Here is an 11,596-nt window from a genome sequence, read left to right as displayed (position 1 = left end):
AACTGAACATGCTCAAGCCCTAGCCCTGGAGGTTTAAGCTGAAAACTGGAAGTCTGATACAGAAGCCCATGAGTACACAATAGAAGGAATAAATGCTGTGTTTCTTTTGACAGAGGACTCAGAGCAGCATTACTTTGAGGGTTTACTGATATATTTATATAGTCCTTTCTGATAAAGTTTACTTAGTTTAACCTTTCCTTCTCCTTCAAAATATTGGAATTGCATTTTGTGTGAAGTTCATAAACATTTTAATGGAACCTACATTCTGTAAAGACTTTTTGAATCATTTATTTAATATATATATATATATATATATATATATATATATATATATATATAAAAACAGACATTTTTGGTTTAAAATCTCAAGTAAGGTAGTGCATTATTTGATTAGTAAATTATTGTACAACATAAAATACAGTACAATATGTAAAAGTCAGTTTTATATAGATTTCCACATTTACATTTGCATCATAACTGTATTCAAATTTAAATTTGTGTGTATTTAGAAGGCCCAAGATATTGTCATATAACTTTTATTTGTAGCATAAGATAGGCAATCCTTTATAGTTTAATGTTTATTTACCACCATACTTAATAATGCTAATACCAGTATAAAATAACATTTTATGAGCTAGATTTGCTTAAAATGTTGGCCTCTGCATTAGAGTTGCACCCCCAATTGGATGGAGGATTATAATATAATATAAAAACCATGTAAACCTGGGCGATATTAGCATGATAGGGACATGAATACTTTATGCCACATTTTTTACTGTTTAGAGTAGAGTTTATTTGTGACACAGTAACACACACAGTACACTGAGGGAAAGTATAGATCTTATACAGAGCTTAAGATTTCTTTTTTAAATTTAAAGCATCCACTGAAATGCCAAGCTGTCTATTATTAGACCTTTGGCAATGAATGTAGACTCTACCTACCTAACTCTGCTGATTCCAAACGAGAATAAATTGCAGGAGTAAAGATAAAAACAAGACTATCATCTATCAGCCCAAATAATAAAGATTTATTTTATTAAAAGCAGAATATATTTTACATGTAAGCCCTGGTGATTTGACACATACTGAACATTATTTATATTGCCTTATTATTGTATACACATCTGATTTACTTTCTTTGATGCGAAACACACCACAAAACTTTTTTTGTTTGTTATAAAGTGTCTTTATGTGACTTCTAAGAATAAATTCTTGATAGTAATGCTCCATATGAATTGTGCACTTAGCTATTACAGATATCAGGTACAGAATTTTATGTTTAACTTACAGCTCCCATCATGCTCACTCAGCTGATTTTGGATGGGTTGTGTACTTCTGAAAAGGAATATGACTCAAGAATGATGTCCTTTCTTTAATGTCTTTTGTGCATAAAATGTAAAACCCTGCAACGTGCATGTAATAAATATTGTGCTAATACTTACCAATTGTATAGGAAATTTTAGCATAATGCTTTTTGCACATAGGGGGTGTTTCCTATCTGTGCCATCCAGTGGAAAACAGCCTAAAAGTAGGCCTCAAACAAGGGCTCCATAGATATCTTTTTTGTGACATTTGAAATGATAAATGTGCTTATCTCTGTTCTTGAAGCTCCAGTGTGGTTGGTTGTGGCTAAAAAAAAAATCATTTCATGACATTTGGGCAGGTATAGTCAATCTAATATTCCTTGGCGTTTGTTGGATCATATCAAGTCTAGCTGCAAAAATGACATTGGGCTACAATAACAATTACCTTAAATTAATTCTCCCTCAGACCAGAATCAGTAGTATTTATTATTGTTTCTCTTATATATCTTATTCAGAGTACATTTGATCAAGCCATAAGTTATCTTTTAGAATATCTAACAGTTGCCAGCAAACAGAATACAGTACACAGAAATGCTTTGCATGGAATGTAATGGGCTTAATTGATTTTCTAAAATGATAGAACATAAATATCCTAATTTATATGACAAATGGTGAAAAAGCCTCCAGGGGGGAATATACAGATATCCCCACCTCTGACCTGAATGTACAATGCAGCTGTGGTGTGAATTTGCACACTTATGATATCATAATCACTTCAGATTTAGAGGAAGATTCCTCCGGAGATTCATAAGAGAGCATTGTGCACTCCGGACACATTCGGATGGCAAAGACATGCTCAGCATATGATAACTATGTCAATAAATGATAAGAGTTGTCATTTTTATTGTACATCCCCCATATAATAGGAATTTGAAGCACTATTATAGGTTATAGATTACAAGAATGTGTGTTTACCATATTGTAGCATATGTCGCTCCTTTATGGATTAATATTTTAATATTGTTATTAGTACTGAACAAATAGAAATATATTTCAGTTTGCATCTTCTTAAGGAAGATGACTATTTTTGTGGAACTGTGTGTACTATTTACAAAAGTGATTGCTTTTTTTAAAGGTTAGTTTTGTTTTTAATTTAAATATGAAATTCTAATATGCCAAAGTGTAGAAAACATTTCTGTGGGTCCCATTTCCAACTATAAAATCACACATCAAAGTCTTACTTTGTACAGACAGGGAAAGCCTGGCTAAAGCAATTATACAATGAATTCAACAAATATTTATATTTCATGAAAAAATAACCTGATGTTATAATACAATAAAGAGGAGTCACACAGCATAAAGGTACTGCAAATCTCCTAGCACCTTATTACATAAGAACTCAGCTAATGCTGTTTTTTTCATCAGTGCTTTACATTATATACTGTATATAATATAATGTTTTAAAAGTGCTGTTTTGTACGTCAGAAACAGAGCTTGTCTTGATGTTTTCTTTCTTGAGGCAGACAAAGATCAGTGGAACAGAGTCAATTAAGAGAGTTCTTAAAATGCACTTTACTTGCTTTTGTATTGTACAACAGTGAGGTACAGGTATATAGTACTTGTAGACTTTTTCATGTTAAACAATAGCACCATATCTTTGTGGGGAAGTGGGAAACAATATTATGTCCTTCTCATGCAAACTTGGCAGCGGCTGACATGTGTGCGTAGATCTCCAGCCTTTAGTGTTGAAGGAGTTGGTTTTCTGTAGTAATGAAAGAAATATGCACACAATTATGCACTGCACTTATGCATATACAATATATATTATTTCATAGGAAACATTTTATTGAAGCACCCCATATTTTCTTGAATGTCTTTAGGTTACCCCTGGCCAGTAATGTAAGCTCAATAATATTGCAGGGTATGGTTATGAAGAGTTAGTTTATTTTTCAGTGTTGGAGCAGTGGGCCCCAACCATGTCTTTGCAGAAACCTTCCTAGCATAAATGAGCAGAATATGATCTTCTAGTTCTGGTGTGATTTGTTAGACATAATCATCACTCACTCCATGAATACAAACTTGGGGTGTTAGGATATTAGGTAACGTGAGTTTGTCAGATATGAGTTTCCTCACAGACAACTAGAATTCTACAACAGGCGGGCACTGCTAAGGGCTTTTTGGCTAACATGAATAATAGGGATTAATTTGGGCATCCCTGTCTGGTACCAAGGGGACTGCAGTGAAAGGTGTATGTATTTTAGCCACATAAACTAGCATTCCCTAGTTAGTTCCTACCGTGTTTATGTCACTGCTTTATATAGTTCAAGATTAGTTCCAAGTATATGACTGTTTGGCCTCAAGGATGGAACTCAACTTACTCCCTGTATAGGGCAGGTGGAGCTGAACCTAAATTTTACAAATAGATTCATTCATGTGGTGCCTCTTACTGGATACTAAGATAAAGGCCTAGTACCCCCAGACCAATATTTTCTATATAATTGCAAAAACAGTTGACAACTTACTTGAACATCTCATTCTTCTCTATTGTTGCAAGCCAAAAGCTGTAGGTATTGGCATAGTAGTTACAGGTTCCACGCCCATGGCACTCAATAAATGGTACACTCCTGAACTCTTCTAGACAGGATCCTGGGGATGCCAGAGCTTGCCCAGAGCCTTCAGCACCAGCACTGGTTTGCTAAAAACAAAGATTAGCAAATGTTAGACGATAGTAACAAAGCATAATGAATTCTAGACACTGGAAAATTTAAGTGAATATGTACATTTTGCTGAAAGAAATGTGAAAAACATTCCCTTAGTTCCCTTAGTTCTCTAGCACTCTAGAGTGAGCCCTCTTGTGTGTTTTAGAACAGACTTAACAGAATGTCCTAAGAAGTGGTAGATATTGCCAATTTCTAGTAAATATTGGCAGACCTATATAGCTGGGCACTTGTAAAAATAAATGAGTTGTCTTTAGGTACATTCTTGAAGGGTCTTCAGTGAAATCACTCACCATTACAAAAGAATACCCAATCCATAGTGAAATCCATCCATCCGGGCACTGAGGTATCTGAATCGTTTGACTATGAACAGCCATCACCATGGCAGGAACCTCACACACAGTGCACCTATACAAATATTTAAATGTATTTAAAAATCTAATTAATCAACAAAGTAAACACTCTGATTCAGGTTATTACCTTCCTTTGCATATCAGGAAAGCTGGAAATATACATTGTGATATAAGAAAAAAGACAAAAACATTCAAAAAGAAGCAATGAAAAAAATTAGGCAAAGACTTTTGTCTGACATACACAAGACCTAAACCTTTTTTTTTTTTTGAGGTTAAAAAAAAAAATCTCTAACACTCAACCTTTAATAAATAACCCCCTGCATGCTTTTTTCTATTTTTTTTCACATACAAATAGAGGCAAAAAGTGGTAGCTTTTTATACTGAAAAAATCAAAATGAAACTCTATTGTTATAAGACTGCCATTTGCAAACGATTGTATTATAATAAGGACATTAAGATATCTGAGATTGACTCATATTACACACAAACAACTGATTCTCTTCACTAACCCATACAAGTTTATTAATGAATGTTTCCTTATCAGCAGCTAAAGAAAAATGAAAGTGCTTTGGAGTTCATAATGTATATTTAATGCAGCTGTCTGCTCACCTGCTGATGAAAGGTTTAATACCTTCCCCTGTGATGGGAGCCATGCTCATTGGCATTGGCTCTGGTGTGGAAAGCCAATAGGAATAGTCATTCCTTGAAGCAAAATTGCAGACATTATTAATATTGCAGAAAAGGAAGGGCATTGTGCTAAATTTACGAAGACAACTCCCGGAAGCCCCTAAAAAAAGCAAAAAAGTACAGAGATAATTTTAGGGCTATCCATAAGGAAAATAACACACAAGTATATTCAAGCAAATGTAACGGTACTCAAGAACAAAATTAGAGAAACGTTTTACTGATAGAAAACTATTTTTCCTTTGTTCAAACTTTTGGGTAAATTAATTTTATTTGGTGAAAGCTCTGTTTAGTGCCAAGCAGCTTTCTATAATATAACCCAGTATGGAACCCTTACCCTCAGGACCCTAGTCTTGCATGATAAGGGTTTTTTAGAATTAGGAAGTAAGCCAAAATTCCAGGGTAAATCACAGTTATTTTGCATTGTGGGTGACCTGCTATTTTGGATTTTGAGGAGGGGGAGGCAAATATATTGGCCCCTAGAAACCAGATAGCTGCTGACAATCTAACCTGGAGAGCTGCTGATAAAACCCCCAAAATAAAATACAGTTGACTGTAATGTTTTGTAGAAAAGAACAACTGTATAATTATTGAGAATGATATGAAAGACAGTTGTTAAATATTGGTATTGTACAGTGTACAAGAAATGTATGTAAGTCTATGTATTTGTTAATAAAACTGATTACAAAAAAAAAAAATGTAATTACAGATTGGTCACCAACATCACTGCCCATATTACTGGGAGCCCAATTTATGAAATTTCAAGGGTTAGGGGAAAAACCATGAACACAGAAAAAACCTAGAACAAACAAGTTTTTTTCTACCTCTACTTTTTCAACCTTATTTAAGAAAAAAAAAGTGACAGAATTTGACTGCTGGAAACTCGACAGCTTTTACTTGTCGAGTTTTTTCTGGCAACCTGTAATGCTTTTTTTCTTTAATCACTATTAAAGGATTACAGAAAATACTTTTTTTTCCATTTGTATTTTTATTTTCTCATAGTTTATGTGTCCAGATATATACTATTAGATTAAAATCTCATCTTTTGATCTTCATTACTAGTATAATATTCAAGAGTCACATAGTGATGTAATGTGGGTTTATTGAAAAGGACCATTGTAGAACAGAACATGCATATCTTACCCAAGTCCTGACCATGTGCTCTTTCATTGCCTTGGACATAGAGCAGTGAATATCCACTATAAACAGCAGTTGTTCCAAAAGGACATTGTGGTGTATCAGTTGTCTGACTGTGCCTTGTAACAAGAAAACCATGAGCCATAGAAGGTGACCCAGGCAAGCCTGTAGGTCCTGGCATGCCATCACTGCCTGGGGGGCCAGGGTATCCTCTTGGACCTTAAATCAGAAGGGGAAAAATAGCAAGCAGTCTTAATTAGTCTTCAAACTATAGAAATGTATATTGATATCTAGATAGAATAGAGGTAACAGTCAACTCTTTGATAGACCCATAGGCCACACTGATGGAAAGCATACGAAGGTCAATACACAGGAATGTTATTCAAAGCAAACTTTGTCATCTAGTGATGCACCATGCTCTTACATAAATATATATAACTTGTTACTAAAGTGTTTATTATTGTTAAAACATCCACTAACCTGATGGGCCACTTGGACCACTCTCTCCTTTTTGACCTGGGGTACCATGTATCCCTGGCGTACCACTTGGTCCAGGCAATCCAGTAACACCAGATACACCTGAAAAATTAAGGAACAGAAGAAAAATTTATTTTCTTGTAAAATAGTTTTTTTTATATAAGTAATGTGCTTGAAGCTATCTTATTCCAACCTTTTTCCCCTTTTAGACCAGGCAATCCCTGAATTCCTCTAGGACCAGAAGGACCTTGTGGTCCAGGACCTCCGTCTTCTCCTTTAATGACTGTGTGTGTACCAGCAGGTCCAGGAGGACCCAAATCACCTTAAAAAGAATAGAAATATTTATTTGTATTGCTCTGATATACAATACTGCTTACCCAAATATGTACATTTAAGAAAAGAGCAGGTTGCATTAACTTAGGCTGGGTCTATATTTAAATTAAAACCAAATCCTGTTGTATTATTACTAAACATAAAACCTATAACAAGTAGATTTTGTTTTGGTTTTTACTACTTTACTGAAAAAATACCTTTAGGTCCAGGTACTCCTCTGTCACCATGATCACCTTTTTCTCCAAATATACCTATAGAACCTTTTAAACCTAAGCAAAATAAGAAAAAAACGTTAAAACTAAAACACAAAATAACTAAATCAACTTCTAAAACAGTTGAGCTCTCAGCATAATTAAGGGAATTAAAATTTTAAGGTGTTATAGATGATGGAAAGATTCAGACAATAAAATGGTTTACTGCATAGTACAGGGGTAAACTGATTCATCTACAGAAGCAACATTATTGTGCTACTTGCAATGCCATCAGTAATGTAATGCTATTATGTCATCAGTTGTAGCACTGCAAAAAATGTATAGTTCCAGATGCCATAAGCTTCTAAGTGATGTCACTGGATGAGCATGCTACAATCACAGAGAAGCAAAAGAGAAACATAGCAGATCTTACAAGGAACCAAGTAACATTATACTATGAACATACAGTACAAAACCAGTCCTGAGACCACAACAGTTTTGAGATGCTTTTACTAGAGTAAGCATGCTATGATCATAGAGAAAGAAAACTAATAGGTTACAACAAGTTCCATGGTCCACACACTAATCTAACAAGGTAGAACAGCATATTCTAGGTTTTGTTACCTGAAGACATATACTAAGGACAAAAAATAAAATGCTGAGAAATACCTATCAGAGTTTCGTTAAACAAGGCATACTGTATGTTGCTTACATGTAAAGACTTAGGGCAAGAGGTGTTGGTGCTATAATTTGAGGTGAGAAAGCTTAAGAAGGCTTGAGAAAGGGTAGGATTAAGCCCAAAAGGTGCCTGTTATTCTGACCTAATAAATCGAAAGAATGTTGCCTGTCCACCCATGGGTGCAAGTAATTTTACCTGAACTTGCCATATGTTAACTTTTATTTAATGCTCTCTCCAAAAGCAACCCCAGACACTCTGTTAAGGCCCTGCAGGTACCCAGGAATGGGGAGAGGGAGGAAGTGGAAATGATCAGGGGTGACACAGTGTGGTAGTTGAACGTCTGTAGGGGAGTTTTACAAAAGTTATCAATATTACTACAAGACCAGTAACAGGAAAAGTCAATGGAAATATTGTTTCTATTTACCTGGAAAACCTGGAATTCCTGGAGGTCCAGTATCTCCTTTTTGACCAGTTACACCTGGAGGACCTGCATCTCCCTAGAAATATTTTAAACATGTATACAATATGGTTCAATATGGTACCAGTATTAAATGTATATTTGCAAATGCAAGGAGTCTGACTGGTAAAATGGGAGAACTGGAGGTGCTGGAGTGAAAAATTGTGATTGGTGTGGCCCAAACATGGCTGAATGAGTCTCATGACTGGGCAGCTATACTTTGTTTCAGGGGGACAGAGGCAATAGAAAATGAGGAGGGGTATGTCTGTTTGTTAGGCAGGATTTAAAAGCTTATATAAAGGAGGAGGTTATGTTAGAAAATAAGATGGCAGAAGTCTTATGGGTGGAGTTCTTCACCAATTGTAAAGAGCCCAGCAAATTAATTGTAGGAGTATGCTATAGACCCCTAATATAAATGAGGAGGAGGCTAAGCTTCTGATACAAATAGGAAAGGCTGCTAGTTTGGGTAAAATAATGATAATGGGGGATTTTAATTACACAGATATTGACTGGAGCAACAGTACTGCCAGATCAGTTAATAGGAACAAGTTTATAAACTTATTGCATGACCCAGGTTGTTCAGGAGCCAACCAGAAAAAATGCTATTCTGGATCTAGTGATCTCTAATGACCCAGAACTTATGGCAAATGTGCAAGTCATTGAACCCCTGGGTAATAGTGACCTTAATGTTATATCATTTAATGTCTGGTGCAAAAAACAAATATACACTGGGGCAACAAAAACCATGCATTTAAAAAAAGCTTATTTTAGTGCCTTAAGGGCAGCCCTTCAGAGCATTGATTGGGGCATTATGTTGTCAGCTAAACACACAGAACAGAAATGGACGTCATTTAAAATGATATTAAATTGTTACTCTTCTCAATTTATTCCCTTGAGGAGTAAATGTAGAAGCACTAAGAATCATCCTATGTGGCTTAATATACTGTAGAAGTAAAGAAGTTAATAGGAAAAAAGAGAAAGGCATTTAATAACTACAAATCTGTTGGGACAGAAGCTGCATTTAATGAATATAAACACTATAATAAATGTTGTAAAACAGCAATTCGGAGGGCAAAGAAAGGAAATGAAGAGTGCATTGCGGCTGAAGCTAAGACTAACCCCAAAAAGTTTTTTAAGAATATTAATAGTAAAAAGATGCAGGTTGAGAGTGCTGCTTCTTTAAATAATAGTATCATTATGGTTGTAACAGATACAGAAAAGGCAAATGTGCTAAATCAGTTCTTGTCTTCAGTCTATACAATAGAGGAGTCTGAGTTCCCAGGCTCACTTCACAGCTGCACTAATGGCTCAGCTCAATCTAGTCAGTGGCTGACTCAGGATATGATTCCTAAAGCTGTAATAAAAATTAATGTAAACAAGTTGCCAGGGCCAGATGGCATACACCCCAGGTTCTAAGAGAGCTTAGTTCAGTTTTAGACTGGCCCCTATTTCTGATTTTCTCATATTCGTTTTCATCTGGTATGGTACCTATGGAATGGAGAAAAGCTGAAGTAATTCCAATATTTAAAAAGGGATTACGATCTCAGCCTGGCAATTATAGGCCAGTAAGTTTGACATCTGTGGTGGGAAAATTATTTGAAGGCTTGTTAAGGGATCACATTCAAAATGTTGTCCTAGTGAATGGCATTATGAGCAGCAATCAGCATGGCTTTATGAAGAATACGTCATATCAGACAAATTTGATTCCTTTTTATAATGAGGTAAGTAAGATGCTGGACAGTGGGGGGGCAGTAGATGTGATCTTTTTGGATTTTGCGTTTGATACCATGCTACACAAACGACTGCTTTCTAAACTAGAAACTAAACTGTTGGGCTTAATGAAGTCATTTGCACATGGATAGGAAACTGGCTACAGGATCGGGTACAGAGGGTGGTTGTTAATGGTAAATTCTTAAGGTTCTTATTTGGGTCCCTCAGGGCTCGGTATTGGGTCCACTTTTGTTTAACTTGTTCATTAATCACTTAGGGTAGGGTATTGTAGGTAATGTTTCAGTGTTTGCAAATGACACAAAACTCTCCAGCCCAATTTATTCCATCCAGGATGTGGCATCCTTGCAACAGGATCTTGACAAACTGGCAATCTGCACCTGGGATGTTAAAATATCCAAGCCAGTTATACCCTTAATGGGACTGCACTAGGCAAATCTTTGGAATCAGGAAGGAATTTTTTCCCCCTCTGAGGCAAATTGGAGAGGCTTCACGTGGGGGTTTTGCCTTCCTCTGTATCAACTAGCAGTTAGGTAAGTTAAAAAAAGAGTTAAAAGGTTGAACTTGATGGACATGTGTGCTTTTTCAACCTAACTTACTATGTTACTATGTTACATGTAATGTATGTCTATGGCTATATTGTATTGCAAATATATACATATAATATCAACAAAATGCTTACTGATGGTCCTTCAATTCCAAGATCCCCTTTAAAACCTTGAAATCCAGGTGCTCCAGGCCATCCTCTTTCTCCTCTTTCGCCTTTTATACCATCCTGTCCAGGAAGGCCTGGAAGTCCTACAGGGCCTGGAGAACCTTTAAAAAGATATTAAAACATATTTCTGTTGGAAGTAGCCAAAAAAGATTTTTGGAATCGTTCTTTGCTACTGTAATACAAATTTCACTATAGCATAATATGACATATATATATATATATATATATATATATCTATATATATATATATATATATATATATATATATATATAGATATATATATATATCTATATATATATATATATATATATATAGATATAGCTATAGATAGATAGATAGATATTGTCATCCAATCACTGCAATTAAAAAGCTGCAGAGAAAAATACACTTACCTGGAAATCCTGCTTGACCCGGCTGTCCTCTGTCACCTTTGGGGCCTTCTAGTGGTATTCCTGGAGGTCCAGGGAACCCAGGTGTCCCTTGAGGGCCTTGGGTACCAGGTAATCCATGATCACCTTTGATACCTGGGACACCAGGAATTCCAGGTGCACCGGGGAAGCCAATGTCACCTTTGAAACCTATAGGACAAAACATTAGAAAAAGTCATGTGACTATATGTGGTTTACTTGGGTCAACTTGTTGGGGATTTTATCACACGAGAAATATGAATGTGGGTTGTTTTTGCAGTATGTGAACTGCAAGTTATATAATACACACTTTTTCAATTATTTCTGTATGCCTTGAACTTTGGTAATCTTATGCATATATTTAACTGTATAAATATATGCTTTCATATGTACCATGTTTTATCTCTGTATGT

General features: G+C 35.5%; 1 protein-coding gene across 1 annotated transcript in view; it reads right to left on the bottom strand.

Annotated features, from left to right (window-relative positions):
* Positions 1 to 1,006: 1,006 nt before the first annotated feature.
* The window catches only part of col4a1.L (collagen, type IV, alpha 1 L homeolog), a 93,571-nt gene continuing 82,981 nt past the window's right edge, over positions 1,007 to 11,596 (bottom strand). The window contains exons 42-52 of the mRNA XM_018247205.2: positions 11,169 to 11,354; positions 10,743 to 10,876; positions 8,300 to 8,372; positions 7,203 to 7,274; positions 6,866 to 6,994; positions 6,676 to 6,774; positions 6,202 to 6,414; positions 4,984 to 5,161; positions 4,315 to 4,429; positions 3,827 to 3,999; positions 1,007 to 3,066 (exon numbers count right to left, since the gene is read on the bottom strand). Coding sequence (XP_018102694.1) covers positions 2,985 to 3,066; positions 3,827 to 3,999; positions 4,315 to 4,429; positions 4,984 to 5,161; positions 6,202 to 6,414; positions 6,676 to 6,774; positions 6,866 to 6,994; positions 7,203 to 7,274; positions 8,300 to 8,372; positions 10,743 to 10,876; positions 11,169 to 11,354 — 1,454 coding nt within the window. The 3' untranslated portion in view covers positions 1,007 to 2,984. The remainder of the gene's footprint in view (positions 3,067 to 3,826; positions 4,000 to 4,314; positions 4,430 to 4,983; positions 5,162 to 6,201; positions 6,415 to 6,675; positions 6,775 to 6,865; positions 6,995 to 7,202; positions 7,275 to 8,299; positions 8,373 to 10,742; positions 10,877 to 11,168; positions 11,355 to 11,596) is intronic.

Source organism: Xenopus laevis, chromosome 2L, assembly GCF_017654675.1.
Source record: "Xenopus laevis strain J_2021 chromosome 2L, Xenopus_laevis_v10.1, whole genome shotgun sequence".
Taxonomy (NCBI): Eukaryota; Metazoa; Chordata; class Amphibia; order Anura; family Pipidae; genus Xenopus; species Xenopus laevis.
This window is presented reverse-complemented; position numbering and strand designations above follow the sequence as displayed.